At 50.2% G+C, this 20,311-nt stretch overlaps 1 protein-coding gene across 1 annotated transcript; it reads right to left on the bottom strand.

The window, feature by feature from the left end:
- Positions 1-46: 46 nt before the first annotated feature.
- On the bottom strand, positions 47-19,893 carry GBX1 (gastrulation brain homeobox 1). Its single transcript, XM_074366765.1, has 2 exons — positions 19,237-19,893; positions 47-3,760 (listed from the first exon to the last, which is right to left on the bottom strand). The coding sequence occupies exons 1-2, from the start codon at positions 19,769-19,771 to the stop codon at positions 3,204-3,206; spliced, it is 1,092 nt and encodes a 363-aa protein (XP_074222866.1). The 5' UTR covers positions 19,772-19,893; the 3' UTR covers positions 47-3,203.
- Positions 19,894-20,311: the final 418 nt, after the last annotated feature.

The raw sequence follows: 20,311 nt of genomic DNA, 5'->3' as shown, positions 1-20,311 counted from the left end.
CAGTGCTTAGGGTTTTCTGCCCCCTATGCTCACCTGAGGCCCCAGTAGTGTCCCCTCGCCCCCTACGTGCGTTTCTTTCAGGCCTTTCTTGCTGCGCTGTAGTTGACTTTGTCAGCAGCGCTGGCAGTGAACCCCGACCCCAGGAGAGAGGGAGCTCCGTGTTTCCTCCTGGAAGCTCCTGCTGCTCCCCCGCCCCCGTCACCAGAGCATCTCCGCTGGTCTCCTTATTCTCCATATTCAGCTGCTAACCTCACGCCACACCCTGTGCTGCCCAGAGTTCACCCAGAGAGGGCAGACGCACCAAGCCCCTCTCTAGTGTCTGGGAACGAGCCATATGGCCAGATGTACGGGGAGTGACACCATCCAGCCATCTGAGTGGCTAGATGTTTGCCAGGGAGGGCAGTGCTTCCCTTGGCACTCGGGCCTAGGCTTGGCTTTTGAGAAACAGGAAGGAGGTAGGTCACTGATGGCAGAACAGCCCCCTCGACTCCCACAACCTCTTTCCAAACTGGAGTCAGAAGCCAGAGTGTCTGCTTTTCCCCCAACTCTCCCTTAGTTATCTAGAAGGAAGGCCTGGGAAAAACCCCTCTGTACCTGTTCTTGAAGGGTGAGGACTTGCTAAGTTAGGGTCCCCACTCTCTGAGCCAGCCACTCCCCGTCCTAGAGCTGCTCTGCTGGTGGCCCCTGGATGCAGGGTGCGGGTCTGGTGCTTTGCACAGGCACTGGCCTGTCGGGTAGGTAAATTAACCATGTTCCGCTACTGAGAGAGGAAACCAGATTTTATTTTCTTGGTCCACAGCCCCTTTTGCAAGGCTGATAAGAGCCTAACTAAAGATAAGGGCAGAACAGAGATGAGCCAGGGGTGTGTATAAAGATGAGTTCCTAGGCTCAAAAGACACTAGCAAGCCTCACCTCCACGTTCCCTAAGGAAAAGAAGCAGCTTGAGTGGCTGAACACTGCCTGCTACAGTTTAGGAGGCTTCAGAGGTAAATCCAGGGAAAAAATGGCCGATCAGGGCCTTGGGTTTGCTAGTTCTCCTCCCTGTCCCCCTTCCCTCCCTGGGGGCAGAGCCAGAGGGCCTCTGCTCCAGCCCTAGACTTGCAGACATAAGTTCCTGATAACAAAATGACAACAGCTCCTGTGATCCTTGACCTCTGCTTGGCTTCTTCCCTACAAAGACTCTCACCATGAAGTTGGCCTGTGTGGGGGACAGCGCAGTCTAAACCAGGAATGGGGCTGGGCTGGGCTATGTTTTTGTTTTTGTTTTTGTTTTAAGCCTGATTCTCAGGCCTTGCAGAAATTTAGCCAAAAGATAAGAGAAGACCCTGGACCTGTGTGTCCCAGCTGGGGAACTGACAGTCACTAGCGACCGGTCATGGCTCCAGGTTTTATCCTGTTTGGTGGCCAAAACCACCTAGGAGGAAAGAGCTGCCAACTGTCACGGTATGGGGTGTTCGTAGATGTTTGAGTGACCAGGCGGCGGCTGGTCTGCCCTTCCAGGAGTCGGGACCAGCAGCGATCTGCCCTCTAGGGCAGGCGAGGAGCTCTGCCAGGACTGGCCTGGGCTGTGCCCCCCTCCCTTCTCTGACCTTGCCTCACTCAGCCTATTGTTTTCCTCGATGGCTCTGTTCTGTTCCAGCTCTCCTCTTAAATCAACGTGGGCCATGTTTCTTCCCCAGAAGCCCCGTTAACCAGGATACCACCTTCAGCTGGTTTCTGTAAGAATTCTCTGCCTCCTGATGCCAGCGTAGGTATGTCTGTGCGGCCCGGCCCTACAGTTGGTGCAGGAGGGGAGCCCGGCCGTGAAGGGGGCGGGGGCGGCGAACAGCTTTAGTTGGTCTCATTTCCAGCTCGGTCTGCTCTGTCTCTTGCAAGTGCCCCTGAAGCCACGTGTCCCCCGTGTTGACCCTCCACTACAAATGCTGTTCCTTAATCTGCTCACAGAACTCCAGCCCCAAAGCCTCTAATTCCTATTTCCATAGCTTATCTCCCACAGCACACACCCTTCCAGAACCATCACAGATTCATTCCTGCCTCATCCACTTTGCAGTGGGCCCTTTCAACCAATCTCATTCTATAACAGAAGAGGATGTGCGATCCTAGGCTTTGTAAACGGTGCAGTGGGGTGAGGTGGGGTGGGAGGGCATTACAATTAATACTGCAAGAACAGAGACCTGGAAATGGGTCTTTGACCCTCATGTCTGCAATATCAGAGTGTCAGGGATGGACTAAGCTGCTGTGTCCTCTGCACAGAAAAGGACTTACTCACAGGCTCACAGGTGAGGCGGCTGATCCCCCAGCCTGCCCTGGTCCCCGACAGGACTGATAACCTGGACACACCCCTGCTAACCTAGGGTCAAGTACTTCATTTCCCCTCATGATACAAAAGAGAGTGAATCCTCTATCCTGAAGTCTGCCAACTCTTCCAAAGAGCAGAAAGCAGAGGTGCAGAAGCTTGCCTGTTTAATGGTGAAGAGAAAAGAGGTGCCGGTTAGGAGCATGAGGTCTGGAGGCGTGAACGGTGGGCAGTGCCCAGAGCAGGGAAGGACAGAGTGGAGGTAGATTACACAGAGGAGGTGGCGAGTGCTGAAAGGTTTCTAAGGAGGCTAGTGACAGTTCCATCTTGTTTTCGTGTCCTTGGACTAAAGACAGGCAAGACGGAGCCCACCTGGGGCAGCAAGATGGAACTAAACTCTGGCTGAGGATCCAGGAAACACACAGCTTTCCCAGTCCCTCTCAGGGGTGCAGACAGACAGGGATGGAGGGCTCCATATATACAAACTTTACACAAAATAAATAAGGAGCTGCGATCAGCTTGACTCGGTATCACCCCAGATTCCTCCTGCCCCTGGCAGAAGTGACTCCAGGGCATTAGCCAGGAACCTCTCAGGTCCTGGGCATTTAAGAACCCGGTCCCTGCCCAGGAGTCCACCTTGGTCCCAGCAGCTCCTGGACAGCGAGAACCTAAGCCCGGTTAACTCTGAATCCTCCAGTCCGGGGCGGGGGGTTGTCTCTGGAATGGGCTTAGGGCCAAGTGCCCGCAGCTAAGGTTGCCCAGAGAGCACCCCCAGAGCCACAGTCACTGCCAACAGAGCCCCAACCAAGGGCAGAACCACAGTGGTAGCTCCACTGGTCCCCAGACCCTACCCCAGTCTCCGAGCAGACTCAGGAAGTCCTTGGCCTTCAAGGTCCTTGGGGGCCGCTCAGGGCCGGGCCCCTTGCTCCATCTGTTGGTGCTGGCTCCGCACAGCAAACCTGTTGACGTGCACAGGGATGGGCACGACAATCTTGGGGTTTCTGACAGGCTCCCCGGAGCGGCTGCTCACGTTGCCAGCCTTGATTCGCTTCCACTTGGCCCGGCGATTCTGAAACCAGATCTTGACCTGCACCTCGCTGAGCTTGAGGGCGTGGGCGATCTGGGAGCGCTCGGTCAAGCTCAGGTACTTCTTGCAGTGAAACTCCTTTTCCAATTCCAAAAGCTGCTCGCTGGTGAAGGCGGTGCGGCGCCGCCGGCTTTTGCCCCCAGGAGCTGTGACTCCTGACGCTGCCGCCGGTGCCCCCTCCTCAGCTCCAGTCCCCAGGCTTCCCTTCAGCTTCGGTTTAGGTCCCAGGAGGGCCCCGGGCCCCCCCGCAGAACTGTCCAGGAAGCCGTCGTCCTCGCTGTCACCGCCTGAGCCCTCTTCCTCCTGCTCGCTGCCTGCCGGGTCTCCCGCTGGTGCCTCCAGCTTCTCCTCGTCTGAGCTGTACACCTTCCCCTCTGCTGTGGGGAGTGAGAACCGACGGACGGGGAAGGCAAAGGCGAGGAGAAGGCAGACAGGTTGGAGGCGGCGCATGGCCAGGCGTGGACAGCACACAGCAGGGACAGCAGGGAGATACGGATGGGACGTGGAGGGGATGAGATGGGGAGGGAGAGGACACATCCAGGGTGGGGGTGGGGAAGAGGTTCGGGAAGACAAAGAAATGGAAAGAAAGGTATTAACCAGCACAGACTTCACTATGGCAAAGTGGGGGAGGCAATAGGCATCTATCAAAAGAGCACCGTCCCCCGGACCGTGACCCCTCAAGTCTCCCCCCAAGCTCGTCTTGCTACCCACTAGCATCCCAGCTTTTCTCCAAACTCAGACCGAGGGCTTTCCCACTCATTCACCACCCCTCCAAAGCCAGACCATGCCAGCTGCAGGTCCCGGAATGAAGCAGAGCGGAGCCTGGTTTAGGGCCCTTTCAGCTGCTATAGGCTGGGGTGCGCTGTGCAGGAGCAGTGACTCGCAGGACAGAAGGGGAGGCTGCGGCTGCGGCCTCTGCTCTTCTCCCAGGACTCCTCACCTGCCCAGTGGGAAGACACAGGGCTGACCCCTATTCTGTCTCCCTTCTCTCTTCCCTGGAATCTTAGAGTCTCATTTCCAGATGGAAACTTCAGGGTCATCTGATCTCCCACCTCACCCTCTCCTGCAATCTGGGTCCAAGAAATGTTACCCCAGGACCTGAGAGTCAAAGGTTTCCACACCCCACCTTTCCAATTCTCCATAACTAGACCAGAACAGGGAGCGCCCCCAGCCATATGCCACCTTACAAGTGGCCAGAGTTTTCTTCCAATTACTTAGCATCCAATTACTTAGCATCCCAGGACCCTGTCCACCCTTATCCTCAGTTTTAAAAAGACATCATCTCTTTTCCACTTGCCCTCTGAGAAGCACAAACAGCTGCTTTCTGCTCAAGTTCAGAATCCTGAGGAACCTACACTGTTGGTGGGAATGTAATTTGGTGCAGCCACTATGGAAAACAGTATAGAAGTTCCTTAAAAAACTAAAAATAGACCTACCCTATGATCCAGCAATCCTACTCCTGGGCTTATATCTGGTGAAAACTCTAATTTGAAAAGACACATGCACCCCAATGTTCATAGCAGCACTATTTACAATAGCCAAGACATGGAAACAACCTAAATATCCATGGACAGATGACTGGATAAAAAGATGTGGTATATTTATATATAATATAAAATAGATATATACTATATATAAAATAGATAACAAGTTTACAGTGTACAGCACAGGGAACTATATTCAATATCTTGTAATAACCTATAATGAAAAAGAATCTGAAAAGGAACACACGTATGTATAGGTGTGACTGAACTACTATGCTGTACACTGGAAATCGACACAACACTGTAAACTGACTACAGGTTTTAAAAAAAGACGCGCAGCAAAGGGAAAGACAGAGGAAAACGGGAAAGGAGAAACTGCGACTCAGTGGTTTACTGATTACTTGTAATCACAGGCATAGAGACATTTTAATCCAAATATAATTCTAAAATTCGATTCAACCATTGGTTCTAATCTTCTTATCTATTGACATTTTGGTCAGAACTGCAACTAATAATGCACTATAAATGTTTCTGTGTTTGAGTTCTACAAACTCCCTTGTTTTCTGCCCAAAGGACCAATAAGCAATGTCTTTTGACAACAAAAAGTCAAAAGAAAACCAACTGATGAAAAGAGAGCAAGAGAAAATGGATAATCCGCAAACTGAACAGTCAGCTCCTTACCAAGAGAGTTCACTGTGTAAAGTTGGGGGGACTTCGTAAATGTGGGGGTGCATCTATATCAACACATATCCCACGTACACAAGCGCATTCCGAAGCTGAGAATACAACCCAAAGTGAAATGACTTCAGGGACCAGTGAAGCTTTCTAAGAGAAGAAGGTTGTGCAGGTGTGTGTGTGTCTAGACCACATTCCAACACTCAGAGCTTAGCTGGCTCTCCTCCCCAACCCCTGTCCATCTGCCTGCACGACACCAAGAACTTCCCTGGGCCTCCAGGACCAGCCCAGTAGCTTTCAATTCCCTTCCCCGTCCCCAGAGTTGTCCTTTCCCCTCACTGATGCAGTCTACACTTGCTCCATTTCCTCAAGAACATTTCCTTAGAGGCCAGAATTCAGCCCGTGTCCAGATCACCCACCTCCATCTCAATCAGTGTTTGCACACCTCATGGGTATTTTTAAGCCCAGGCCCCTTCCTTTTCTTCTGGGAGTGCTTCATTCTTTAACCTTCTCAAACCCACGTGGCACAGCCTAGTTCAGCCTCACCCGGACCTCCACCTCTGATGCTGTTCCTGCTCACTGCTCTCCACCAGCAGCTGGTCCCCGTTCCCTCCCACAGCTCACCCAAGCTGCACCTGCATCCAGCTCCGTTACCTGTCCATGGAGAAACAGCCTGTCCACAGACGACGTGCTCCTCATGACGCCCGCCTCACTTACCCTGGGCTTTCTCCCCAGTCTCATCCCCAGCCAAAGTCTGTTTAATTTCAGCAAGATTCATGTCCCTAGTTTCCCCTTTCATCTCCTTCAGGGCCCTTCCCCACACTGTTTTCCACTTCCCTGGAACTCAAGCTTAACATTTCCCAAACTGAACTTCCCATCTTCCTCCCAAGACAGCCCCTCCCCATCTGAACCCATGTCTTTCCCATCTCAGTTAACGGTAACTCCATCCTCCCTGTGTTCAAACCAAACCTTCACTCTCTCTCACCACCCATGCCCAGCCACCAGCCAATCTTGGCAGTGCCGCTGCCTTGAAAATACACCCAGACCCTGACTTCTTCTCACCACCTCCTCTGTGTGTGTCCAACGAGCCCCAGTCACCCTCATCTCTTACCTGGCTCATCGACATTTTCTGCAAACTGGTTTCCCTGCTTCTGCCCTTCGCACTCTGGTCCCCTGCCCCTCCCCTAGATCTTTCTTCTCTCTGTTTAGAATACTAAATTCTTCACCTAGGTTTTTGCACACATTCTCTATTTCCTTCAGGTCTTTACTTTATCAGTGAGACCTTCTGTGATCATCCTTTTTAAAATTAAAACTCTCAATACTCCCTGTCTCCCTTCTCTGCTTTATTTGTTGCTATATTACATGTCACCAACTTTATTCTTTTATTGTGTTGACTGTCCCTTCCTATTAGAATATAAGCATCATGAAGGTACAGATTTTTAATATGTCTTTACAGCTGTATCTTCAGCATCTGGAAAATTACCTGCACAGAGTAGGCGCTCAATACATATTTGTTGACTAAATGAAAGAAACTGTTCCCAAGCGCTTTCTCACTCTCCATCTCTGTCCTTCCCTTCTCAGGCCCCTCCTAGAGTACCCCCTCCACCCTGCTCCCCACGTCCCAGCTCCGGGCACAAGACACCCCCTCCATGAATATTGTTCCACCCACTTTTCAGCATGTCCTCTGAGCTCACGTTTGCTGGAGAGGAGACCGTCTGCAGTGGGAGTGTACAGGCTCTTACGCAAAAAGAAATCAAGAGCAATCCCCCACGTTGATATTAAATCCTCTAACTTTTAATGTCTAATGTTTAAAAGATGGTTTTCAGGAAATAATAACAGAAAGAATAACAATAGCATGTAAAAACTCAGCCCAAGATTACAATATTTTAAACAGCTGCTTTAAAGGCAGAGACTGGATTTCACGGCTTGAAAGATGAAATCATTTAGCACAGCTCCAAGCACCCAGGGGGTGACCAATAAATCTAAATTGATGATGATTGAGATGAGGTTCCCAGGTTCCTTGATCTGGCAGAGCCCTCCTGAGATCATGTCATCCATCCCTCTGTCTTCAGACAGATCCCATAAAATCAAGCCCACGGCAGCGGGCCACCCTCAGGGCCGCTTTTAAAGCCATCCAAGGAGCCGCGGTTCACAGCCTCTCTTGGCTACTTGATCCCAGTGGGGTCCTGAGTGGCAGGGGCAAGAGTTTCTTTCTGAACCTTTATAACCATGACATTGAGGTGTCTGATAAGCAACTCGTGTAAGGAGATGGGGGCGGGGAAGAAAAGAAAGCAACCGAGGCGGGAAACACAGCTCGGCTCTCAGAGGAGAGGGCCTGGGACAGTGAGAGAGCCGGAGGAGGGAGACAGAAGGAAAGGCAAAGAGGGCAGGAAGAGGGCTGGGGCAGGAGAGAAGCAGGGCAGGCACAGGGGCAGGAGAATTAAATGACAAGTCAGAGAAACAGAAAGGGCTGAAAATAGAAAAAAATAGAAAACAGAAAAATAGGGGAAAACATCGGGCGAATAAAAGAGTAAAAAGCTTAAAACAAACAAACAAAACCCCTACCTTTTTTGCCCTAAACACTGATGCATTTGGAGCAAAGCAAAACATTTTGGCCCTGCTGTTTGCTCTTTGCTCCACCAGCAGACGGAGCAGCTCAGAATGCAGCACCCAAAGTGATGGAGACACACCTGGGAGGACTGGATGAGCAGTACAGTGGTGCAGTCCCTGACAGAGTGGCGAGCCTGAAACAGCTTTACTATCTCCTCATGAATTAGCTGGAAAAATGTAAACTATTTTCTTTATCCAATTCATAATGAATATTAATAGTCAATATACAAAAATTACACATAGAAAAATGGGGTTTGGACTAAAATTGACAGAAGCACACCTTGTTGATAAAAGTTCTACTTGGTTTAGAATAATTGGACCTTGTAGATATAATGTCCATAAAAGTCAATGTCTAACTGCAGATCCTATAACTGATTGATACGGACAAAAAAATTTGATCAACAAAACATCACTGAAAATTTTACGTGGGAAATAATGATCTGGATGAGAATAATTTTTAGCAAAAGGAAAAAATTTTAATTGGAAACAGTTTGTGCAAGGTAGGTAGGCCAAACAGATAGTAAGGTCTGTCCTTTGCGTGTGACAATGACACTACTGGAAATAGAAGAGTACAGTGTTTTCAGCTTGTTCCCTGTGCGTACGTCTAGAGTCTGTGGAAACCTGGGCTATCTACCCAGGGGAAACCACTGCAGGGCAGACCAGTTAGTAGGAAACATCCGGGGTTCACGTGAACTCTGCTGGCAGATGCTATTATCCTAAGAAGCAGCCATCACAGGGTTCGAACCATGATGACTGGGGAGTCCAGGCCAGGGGCATTATTCCCACCCCAGAGCAGCACTCAGGCTGCAGAGGTGCCCCTGCGTGGGGCCTATCTTATAAGAGGAAGAGAAGCCCTAACTTGGTATTGAGTCAGGTCAGACTGTGGAAGAAATCAAAGGCCAAGGAATCCACGGCAGGTGTTCTCCAGTAGAAAGAATAAACCACACCAGACTCACACAATCAAGAGAGGGAGTCCGCGGCGGCGGTCACCAAGGACGACGGGCCTGGGTCGTGGAGTGGAAAACACCCGGGGAGTGGAGGACCACTGCAGACCCCCAGTGAGGGGGACTCACAGAGCCTCCGTGCCATCACTCATCCACCCTGCTCTGTTCTAGTTTGTATAAGATCAACAGGCTTTAGTCTTCACTCAGGAGAAGCCCCTCCCCATCACGCTCAGTTCTCAGTTCTCTTCCCTCCATTTAAAAAATGACTGGGGTCAGGAGGGGATAGCTCAGTGGTAGAGAGCGTGCTTAGCGTGCACAAGGTCCTGGGTTCAATCCCCAGTCCCTCCATTAAAAAAAAAAAAATGACCCTCACACTCCCAAAACCACTCCCAGGACAATTGCTCAGCTTCCCAAATGCAGACCCAATTTGGGTGGGGTCAAAAGGTGGGGAAACACCCAGGCTGGCCAGCACCCCCATTTCTAAATCCTCATTTTATCATCATGCCGGTACAGAATTATTTCTCTGTTCTTTTTGGAGACAGTACTTTCTTCCACCTTTTAGAGCAACTAGCTCACTTTCAACTTGTTTTTCATCCCCATTAACTTCATGCCCCCATGATGCTACTGCTCCTTCTATAACTTTTGGTCCAATAAGGAAAATCCATTTTCAGTCTCTCTCTCTCCACTTTGCCCCGACTATCCAGCATTCTCTACTCCAAATTGACATGAGAATTTTCTCTGCCTCACTGCCACCTTCATAAGTTCACAGCAATTTCGCCACCACCCCGAGCTCAGAGCTCCCTCCGTGGCACTCCTGTATGACCTTTAACTTTCCCAAACACTTTCACACTTACTATTTCATCTTCAAGCAACTCACTGGAGTAGAGTTGACCTATTAATTAGTAGTAATGGGGGGGTTAAATGATTAAATCACCCCTATGCCACACAGATAGGACAGAGCCATGTCTGGAATCTCGGGCTCCTAAACCTCCAGCCAATGCGCTTTCCGTCCTTTGCAGTAAAATATCTTCTCCTCCCCGCCACATGAAGTCGAAGTCCTTCCCAGATGCCTCATCAGATAAAAGACCTTCCTATCAAATCCAGCTTTAGTGGAGCCCTTGTTCCTTTCACTTACCACTCCAGACCTCTAGCCTAGTCATTAACATCTCTCCTTAACACTCTTAGAGAAGATTCTTAAAGCTGCCACCGAGGAGGCCTCACTCCCCAGATCAGGCTGTTTCTCCCATCATTCCCCAAGAAGAATTGCCCACCAGATCTCTCTATCTTTTCTGTCATTATCTGTTTGTATGATGTCATCTTACCAGTCAGCGTATCTTTTACTCAGAAGTATATTTTCTCACTTAGAAAATAATATTGCCCAATTATGGGAACGGATTTAATATCAATTTTCTCTAGCTTCTAACGTACAGTGGGCTCTCTCATCCTCAGGGACGGCTTTTTCTTGTACAGGAATTGAGGGAGAGACGTTTTTCTCCCGTCTTCGTCTCTCTCCACCTGCCGCACGACGGAACTCTCCTCAGCGCTTCAGTCCCAGCCTCCACCACTGCAAGGGCTGCTTGTCCAGCCAGGGAGGAGGCCTTCCCTGCTAATACTGAAAGGGAGCGAAAGGCACCTTCTCTGCTTCCTTCCTGGTTGAGGCAGACATCGGATTGGGGTTTGTTTCTGTCTGCCCAGCATCCCTGCCCTCTTCTGACCACTCTCAGCACCCCTTCCCTGGGGCACTGTGCCGCATCACCTGCCCAGGCCGGAGGGGCTGTCAATTCCATTCCGACAGCTTCACGACTGCAGAGGAAGGCGACCTGGACCTGGCCAACCGCGTATCCCATTCCCCTGGGACTTGACTCAGCTAGTTAACTGGTCACCCTAGGATGAGATATATATATATATATATATATATATATATATATATATATATATATATATATATATATATATATATATACACACACACACACACACACTCTGCCGGCGTCCCAGCCTGGGATTATAAAACTGAGGCTTGCTGTGCTCCTGCCCTCCCCTCACCTCTGGGGAGGAGACAAAGAGGCAAAGGCAGACAGAGGAGTCAGGTTCAGAACAAGAAGAAAAGACCAGACCACACTGTTTGCATTTCTGGATCTGCTCCTGTGCTTCACAGTCACGTGAATCAATAAATGTCCATTTTAGCTTAAATTAGAGCTGAGCTACTGTCACTGGCAACCCAAAGCGTTCTGACTACCTACGATGCTGTAACTGGAAGTGACAATAATCGCATGACTCCAGGGAAAGCAAGCCTCTCCGCCGCATTCCCGCAACTCTCCCACCCAAAACAATTTTGCCAAAAAGGTGGGAAGAAACCCAGGTAGATCCCTCAAATTATTCATAATAACACCATTGAAAATTCTACAAGTTTGAAATTTATTTGGACTTTAAAAAGACCTCTTTAATCCATCTGAGTGTGAATTACTTAATCCTAACAACTGAACTGAGATCAGACACACTAGGGGATAGGAATTCTGATGAAGGAAAAAAGGAGAGGCTTTTTGTTTGTTTGTTTGCTTCTTCGGGGGTGGGGGGGCTTGTTTGTTTTAACGGGGAGAAAGGAAGGCCAGGCCCCGTGGGGCACAGCACAAGGGCCTTGGGCAGCCGTGTCCACAGAGCAGAGTCTCACCAACACGTGAGACAGGAAAACCGAAAGGAGGGAGAAAGAGCCAGAGCCAAAACATGAAATCTACCCTTATTAGATTCCCACCGTGTTCTCGCCTGGTAGCCCCGCCGTAGACAGATCCCGGAGCACAGCACTGCTTCCAGCACCACTCCCGGAGACGTGTGTCCTTTTCAGTACAGAGAGTGTCACCTCTCATAATTCCTAGTAAAGAGGTCTTTCCCAGCTTGATGCCCAGGAGAGCTCCCCATCTTCTCCAGTCCATGGCGGCACTGGTAACTTCTTACACCTATTCCTTTAGGATGCTGGACAGTTATCTCCTCATTCAATCCTTAACTCTTGGGAGGTAAGTCCTGTCACCCTTAGTTTACCGGTGAAAGAACGGAGACACAGAGGTCAGCATTTTGCTGCAGATCACAGAAAAGGGTGGGGTCGAGGTCTGTGTCCAGACGTCGTCCCTCTGGGCTACACCACACCTCTCTGTTACCACCAAGCGGAAAAGAGACTGAGCTCCACGGTCACTCGATCATAAACAGCGCAGCACGTGGAGAATTAATTCAGAAGACCAGGAATGGATTCACAGCACAGCTTCTGTCCTCCTCATCCCCTGGAGGGCACTGCTTCCTTCCTCACCAGGCCACATCGGTCTCAACTGACCGCCAGTCTTTAACGCCTAAAGAAGATCTGCTCCTCCCCCCATCAGACGTCTCCCTCCTTCAGCGTGACACCCTACATGGCCACTGCTCGGAAGCACCGCCCCATCCCAGGGGACACAGCCTTTTCTATCCTAAAGCCCAGCCCTCCAGATGTGCGTCTCCAGGCCCACCTGCCTCCTCCGCTCAGCTAGCCGGGCATCTCAGCGCTGAGCACTGCAGAATCTCTCCCCAGTCCCTCCGCTCAGGACGCCTTTTTTTTTTTTTTAAAGGAAATAATTCATTAATAAAGGTATCTTTACAGACAAAAAACAGAATTGTACAGCTGGAGCTGGAAGTGACCTTAGAGATACCCTAATTCCAACCCTTAGTTTTACTGATGAGGAGGCTGAGACCCAGAGGTGCGGTCTGGCCCAGACCTGTGCGCCTTTGCAGAGCGGGCATCACCCTTTCCAGCACAAAGCACCTCTTACCTTCCCCCTCGGGACACGCTCATCTTCCTCCCTCCTGCTACAGCTACACCTCTGCCTCACGTCTCTTCCCGCTGCTCCCGAGACAGAGTCCCGTCGTGGCCAATGCTTCTGTTTTCATACCACTTCCTCTGTAATTCACAGTCAAGAAACCATCTCCCGTTACCCCCAGTTCAGAAGCATTTTCCTGTTTCTCCCACCCTCATTTTTCACAGACTGCTCTTTCCTTGTAACCCTAGTCTGTTAGTCCCGGCAGCCCCCACCCACTGCTTCTAACACAGACTGTTCGTTTCATCGCTGGAAGATGGTTCCTTTCCCTGCTGCGATGGGACGGAAGGGAAGACACCCTCCACGACTGCGGTGGTGCCTCTTCCTACTGCTACTTAACTCAACCCGTGAGGGTCACTCGTCCATCACATCAAGTTCATCTTGTTGCCCCGTCGCTCTCCAAATTAGTGTCTCTAAGCTAGGACTTTCTCCCAGCATGATCATATCGCCAATGAAGAGCCCCACCCGCTTCTCTAGACCTCTTTTGTTCTTATCATTGCCACTGCAGCCACGGGCACCACCACCTTCGCACATGGCTCTGTCCTTTCTGCTGGTTCAGATGCGGGGTTTCCTATCTCCTACCCCAGCCCGGGGGCATTTCCGGCTCCCTCTGGGTAAAAGTTCTCTCCCACCAAACTCTCCTTCTCATCATTTCTATGTAAGCTTTTCTCTGTGTGTACATCTACTCCACTGCTTCTCTCATTGCTATTTCCTAATTCCCAATCCATTTTAGTTCCTTCTTTCCCTGTTATTTCTGAGGCAAAATCCTTGCCTATAGCTTCCCATTGTAACATTACTCTCAGTGAAGCATACTTTGTTGATAATATTATATTCCTCCTTCTTTCCAATTAAAATGTTTCCCCCTCCTTATTCCAACTGCTGCCTGTCTCCCGTTATTGCCAGCATAGAACACCCATCACTCTGAGTATAGGAACTAACCATCTACAGTCCACCTCTCCGTATTTACATATGCCACTGCAGAGCACCTCCTGTCTCCCAAGTCTCCCAAGTGTTACCTTCCCTGTGCTACAAGGCATCTCCACACCCCACTCCCATCCTCTCAATAAAATTTTCCTCCTGTCATTTCTGAGATCTTCCTCTCTCTTTCAACCAGGGTTTCTTAACCCTTTTTGTGCCATGAGCTCTTTGGCAGTCTGATAAAGCCTATGAAGTCCTGCTTAGAATAATGCTCTTACGTGTGTAACATAAAACATACAGGATTACATTTCAAGCCAATGGTGTACAATAGTTATCAAATACTTTAAGTGAATTGAGATATAATCATTTATGCTTCTTTACTGATTCATTAATCAACAAGGTCTCACCAAAGATTGTAAATGTCTATGAAAATATCTGTGAATTCTACTGGTGACAAAAATCCCAGATACTGCCAAAACTGCTATGGTTTCTGGCCAACCTTTGTAATTAAAGGAAGTGCCTGATTTTAGTTAGAAGTTAGTAGAAATAAAGATGTAATTTTCTTCCACCCATAATTAACAGATCCACTCATAAGAGGCCTGTGGAGTCCATGTTAACAGCTCGACATTAAACACTGAGGCTAGAAAAATAACCTTTTGTTCTATGAAATTGAAAGGAACAATAAAAATGATCTGAACTAAAACTTTTATGTTACAGGTGGGGAAACTGAAGCCTAAGGAGGTTGTAAGACTTTGAATCTCCTGTAGTATCCAACAATACTAAGCCCATAATAGACACACAATAAATGTTCCCTGAATTGAAGAGGCTTGCCGAAACCGTCCAGCTAGTGAGTGACAAAGTTGAGACCTGAAACTGTCATGTGTCACAACTTTTAAACAAGTGATCCTTCGATCACAGCAAGTTAGTGCAACGTTGGCCTTTCTGTAAATGTCTAGGGAGCAAGCACACTCCCTGTATGCTTTTCCTCAAAATTTCCAGGAAGATATACTCTCCATCACCCCCAAGAAAAATCTCCCTCCTGTTTCCAGCAACCAAAGTCTCTGATCTGTGCTACATTATCATTTCCTGTTTTTCTCTCATGAGTAAGTGTATCCTGACAGTCACAGTGGACACCTGCCTGGAAATTAACGGATGGCCATCTAAGATGCTCTCTCGCCACAGCCAGGTGCTTGGCTTACAGCAATCACCACCCAAACATTAAGCTCTTAGGACATTTCCCTTGTCTCCTTGCATGATTTCCGTTCTTATTGCCAATCTCTAATCAGAAATTAACAAATCTTTTTCTGTTTAGTTTTTTAAAAAAATGTCCACTGCCACCTCCCAGGTTTGTCCCATCCCATACTCTTTTCTATACCACCTCAACGACAAATGTCCTTTTCTTCACCATGCTCAACACTGGCATCATCATTCGTAGCAGTCTCTCATGGCATTCTTATCGCCGGTCCAACAGTTACAGATAGAGTATCTGCCACCCCTCACCTCTTAACTGTGTTTTCAGGCAATCCAACCCTTTTCTCCCAGAACGAATCACTGCTCAAGACACCTCCACTTTAAAGTTTTCTTCTGCATTTCCCCAGACGGACAGCTCTTTCCATCACTCGCACAGTGCACAGCATCCTCTTCACCCGTCCTCTCTGTGATGTGTACTTGCACCTCACCTTCAAGTCGGCTTTAAAAACCCAGTCAGAGCTCACACACACCTTCACACACAACAAGATCATCCCTGTCCACCTCATTCAAGGCAGAATTCTCTTTTCTCCTACCTTTGAGGGCTTACTGCTCTCCTCCCTCTGTATTCCTAGTACACTGAGGACTTCACTATCCGCCCGTTTCAAAGCTCCCTATCCCCCATATGTTCACATGACTGGTCTTACAACTCTCGAGATTTGTTACGTTGAATATGGTGAGGCTACTGACCACCTGAAACATGGATAGTCTGAATTGACATGTTGTGAAAATAAACACTGGATTTCAAAGACTTAGCATGAAAAGAAGATATAAAACATCTCATTTTTTTGTATATGATTAATGCTGAAATAATATTTTGGACATGTTGGGATAAAATATATTATTAAAACTAATTTCACCCATTTCTTTTTACTTTTTGAATGTGGCTAATAAAATTATTTAAATTTAAATTACATAAATGGCTTGCTAGACAGCATGACTCTGGGCAGCTCTGTTGATTTGTACTTTTAAACCTTTCCTACTGATTAAAAAGTCTCTTCGGTCATTCCTACTAAGACACGTCCCCCAAATATCCCATTGCCCCCACACTCCAAACCTACAATTACTTTCAACGTACCATTCTCAGTCCTTTTCTACTCCACTACTTCTGTACACACTATTTCTTTTGGCCTGCTAATACAGCTTCTACCCCTGCCATCAAATCATAACAAAGTTCTGTTTTCTTCATCAGTTTTAGTGGGGTGGTCTCTGTCTCAACTCTCAGCAAAATTTTTAGAAATAGTCTTTTAAACTCCCAACGAAAAGAACTTCACTCATCATTCTCCAAATTGGCCTGTCTTCACTATAGTTTCATTAAAAGGGCTAGTAATTGCAGAACACTAGACAAATGTGAATTAGTCATTTCAGACCAATGTCACCCATTCGCACTAGGACCACAGTTCCTCCTCGGTCACTTTAAAAATAGATTTCCTTCTTCAAACTCTTCGGCCGTGTGATTCGAGCAGAGCGCTGTGGTACTTTACATTAAATACTCCAATGCGAGTCCCAGAATGGAGCATTTGCTTTCCCCTCATCTTCAGCACGGGCCATGTGTCATTGCTCCCCAAGCTGATTTTATGTCTAACCTTTCTGGAATTGCCTTTTTTTTTTTTTTCTCAACTATTTTAGGGAAAACTCAAGACTGGGAAGGTGAACGTGAGTGGCGAGGCGGGGAAGAGTTGGGAGAGTCCGCACTGAGACGGGTAGGAAGCCGCAGTCACGGATAGGCCCTCCCACGCATCACCCTCTTAGAATGTGCCTTCTGAAACCTCTCCTTACTGCTCTGCCCCCAAACCCCACTATAAACCCTTCATGTGTATCTCTTCCCAATAAGAGTGATTACCTTCACTGCAGCACCTCTCAGATTCTTCTTCTGTAAGGCCTCCTTCTCATCATCTTAGCAAAGAAACACTTTGTCTTTACTCCAAGAACAGCGTCTCTCTTTTTTGCTCCCAATATTTTCCTCAGGTGATGAAGATCTTTCTTTCCTCATTCTACGTAAATTCCAGTTTCCCATCACTCCCAGGATTGAAAAACCCTTTTAAAAAATTACTCCTAATGTTGAAACTTTTCCTTGTTTCCTACTAGTGTATTTATTTAGCTCCTTCTCAGTCATCTCAAGACAGAACTCTTTCACATGCACGCACTTCTGGTCTGGAAATATTGTTTCCTTTTCATGTAGCCAGTGCTGGAAACCCCTTGTACATCTCTCTTCCAATACATGGTCCCTCTCCGTTCTCGTGTCCTCTCTTGGAGAATCGGGGTGTACAGCTCATTTGTTTGTCCTCTCCTCTGTTCTATTCCTCAGTATTTCTCTTCTGTCCTTTTCCTCTGCTCTCTCTCTCTCTCAATGTCCGATTTTCCAGCCAAATAGTCTATCTGCTTCAGAAAAGAGTCCCCATTGTACAAATGGGTCAAAATAAAAACCGAGGGGAACCTGGGAGAGGGGAAAAGTTGCTTGCTCTCCCTTGGTCTGGGGATACTCCTCCCCAGACCCCCTCCACTGGGGGTGCCTTCCTGTCTCCTCCCCCTCAGCTCATCTCCTCCTCAGGTGTCTGGTTCTTCCTCCAGCTCTGACTGCCTCCAAAGCCATCCCTCTGACGACCTGCCTGGCTCTCTTTCCTGCCTTAGGACTATCCTATTCCTGAATCCCACCGATCCTTTCCTCTTCCCATCACCCTGCCGGCTGCTCCTCCTTTACTCCACTCCCAGCCCTTTCATCTTGTGGACATTCCCTCCCACCTTCCAGCTGCTGCTCTATCATTTCCTTCTGACCTTCCTTAGGGGACACTGCTCAGACTTCAGTCACTGGATCCTGGTCCAACCAGGTGACATAAACAACAGCTGAATAACCAAAGCCAAAATGCCCAGGGCTAAAGGGGTAAAGGAGATGAAGACAGACTCTATAGCAGCCCTCAGGGTCTGGTTATGAGCCCTTTGGACAGTTCCAAGGAAGGGCCCAGAAACCTATCATCAAGAATTGGCCTCTCCTGGTAAAGGACAAAAGGGCTCTTGGAGCTCCTTGTCTCCACTGGAGTTAGCCCCCAGGCCTCCTGAAGTCATTTCCACCTGCTAAACTGAATGTGATGAATGGTTGAGCAGAGGCAGACATCCTGATGCTAAAGAACTTGAAGTTTCAGGAACACCACACTTGCATGCAGCCCCTGATTTCTTAAACAGGGCCCACCCACCAACTTGTTTAAGCCTTGGATCTCAGCATACCTGAGTCTGCTTCTGGATAGCAAAAGCTTTCCTAGCTTCTAGGTGTTAAGGATCAATAGGAAGGCAGGAAGGCTCCAAGCAGATTGAGTCCAAACAGGGTTCAGTTGAATACACCTCGCCTCTACTGAGAGGGAATCCTCCTATGGTGGATCCAGCGTTCCTGAATTACCTCTTAGCTGAATCTCACTGGTTCCAGAATCTTTGCTGGATTCTGGACTCCAGGCCTCTGGGCCACATCCAACTCATTCCAGCCTTTAGCCTCTCTCTCTGCCTCCCAGTCAACCCTGTAGGCTCCCTGCTAGATAACGTCCCTTTAGGACCCCAACTTGGTTCTTCAAGGCTTGGCTCTAAATCTGCCAATTCAGAAGTGACCTCTATAACTAAGATGAAGATAGGTCATACAAATGGCCAGCACCACTGTAATACCGTCCCTTTGCCCCTGTGTTTCCAGAGCCCATATGGGGTCAATACAACCGCCTCCTTGGAAGCCCTTAGTAAGTTGACAGCTGCCCGATATATCCTCACCCGGGGGTCTTGCTGGTGTCCCCAAGAATCCCACATTCCCAGCTTCTCTATTCCCGACAGAGGAGAAAAATGAAGGGATTCTGAAAAGGAGACGGGGAGCCAAGGCTCAAGGGCTAGCACGCGGGAGGAAAGGCACTGATCTGGAAGGGAGTGCTGGGAAGTCTTCGGGGAGGCTTCAGACACTCTGGAGACAGAGCAGGGCGTCTGGTTCTTGGATCTAGAGAAGTGCTGTGTTTGGAACGGAACTGGAGGTGGTTCCGCAGAACCAGCCATCTGGGGGTCTGGGATTCCAGGGCTCCGGGCAGGTGCCGAGATTCTGAGCAGGCTGCTGTCTGGGGTCTCCAGGTGAACGAGCCTCCCGCCCGGCGCCCTGATCGGCCCCAGCACTTACCCGGCAGACTTGGGAAAGTCTCTGCGAAGTGCGCAGGCGGGGGCGGTGGCGGCTCTGCCACTTTCTCCCGGGCGGGCAGCAGCTCTTCGGCTTCCAGCCCGCCCTCCGGGCGTCGGCCGCCCGGCTCGGGGTTGTTCCGGGCGGCGGTGGCAGCGGCGGCGGCAGCGGCAGCGAGCTCTGGGGGCCCGTAGAAGGCGTCGGGCGGCTCCGCGAAGCTGGGCAGCGCGGTGGTCAGCGCCACCATCGAGGGCACGGCCTGGCCCAGCCCCGCGCAGAAAGTGTTGGTGAGGCGGCCGGCGAAGGAGGCTAGCGGGGCGAGGGGCGGGAGGCCGGCGGGCAGGGGCGCGGGGGCCAGCGCCTGCGGCAGCACGAGCGGCCGGTAGGGCATGAACATGGGGTAGCCAGTGTAGAGCAAGTGGCCGGAGCGCGGCGGCGGCGGCCCGATCAGGGAGTCGATGGAGAAGGCAGTGCCCGGGCCGCCGCCGCCGCCCGCGCCGCTGCCCCCGGGGGCGCCCCCGCCTCCAGCTCTCTGCATGGTGCCTGGAGCTGCGGCCGCCCCAGGGCGCTCCCCTCCGGGCGCCGCCGGGCGCCCCGCGGCTCGGGCGCCCCGCGCGGATACGCGGGGCTCGCTCCCTGGCTCCCGGGCCGAGGTGGCGGCGGGGCGCGGGCTCGGCGCAGTGTGGCTCCGGCGCCGCGCTCCCTCTCTCTCATAAGGAGGGAGGGGGCGGGCGGGCGGGCGGGCTGGGGGTGTCGCCCTCCGGACTCATCCATCTTCCTCAAATTACGCTTCACTTCCTCCCTCCGCCCGCAGCCGCCGCGCCCGGCTCCCGCTCCCTCCGCAGAGCCCGTTCCCAGCGGCCCGGCCGGCCGGCCCGGGACCCCCGCCCGCCCCCCGCAGGCCAACCAACTATTATTAATGGAGATTGATGAGGCCGGACACGCCGCTTTGTGAAAGTTTGCGGCCGACGAGAAGGCAGTTGCAGCTGCCGGGCCGGTGCCCCTCCCTCCACCAAGCCCGCCCCCTACTCTGACCACCCAGATCCGGGCTTGGACTGGGAGGTGGGCCCCGGCGTGG

Source organism: Camelus bactrianus, chromosome 7 (genome assembly GCF_048773025.1).
Source record: "Camelus bactrianus isolate YW-2024 breed Bactrian camel chromosome 7, ASM4877302v1, whole genome shotgun sequence".
NCBI lineage: Eukaryota > Metazoa > Chordata > Mammalia > Artiodactyla > Camelidae > Camelus > Camelus bactrianus.
Note: the sequence above shows the minus strand (reverse complement) of the source record. Positions and strands in the feature narration are given on the sequence as shown.

What these genes read in the sequence shown, in the direction of transcription:
- GBX1 (XM_074366765.1), bottom strand. Translation starts at nt 19,771, where the DNA reads ATGCAGAGAGCTGGAGGCGGGGGCGCCCCCGGGGGCAGCGGCGCGGGC. An exon ending in GACTTTCCCAAGTCTGCCGG is followed by an intron (nt 3,761 to 19,236) that starts GTAAGTGCTGGG and finishes CACTCCCCACAG; the next exon opens with CAGAGGGGAAGGTGTACAGC.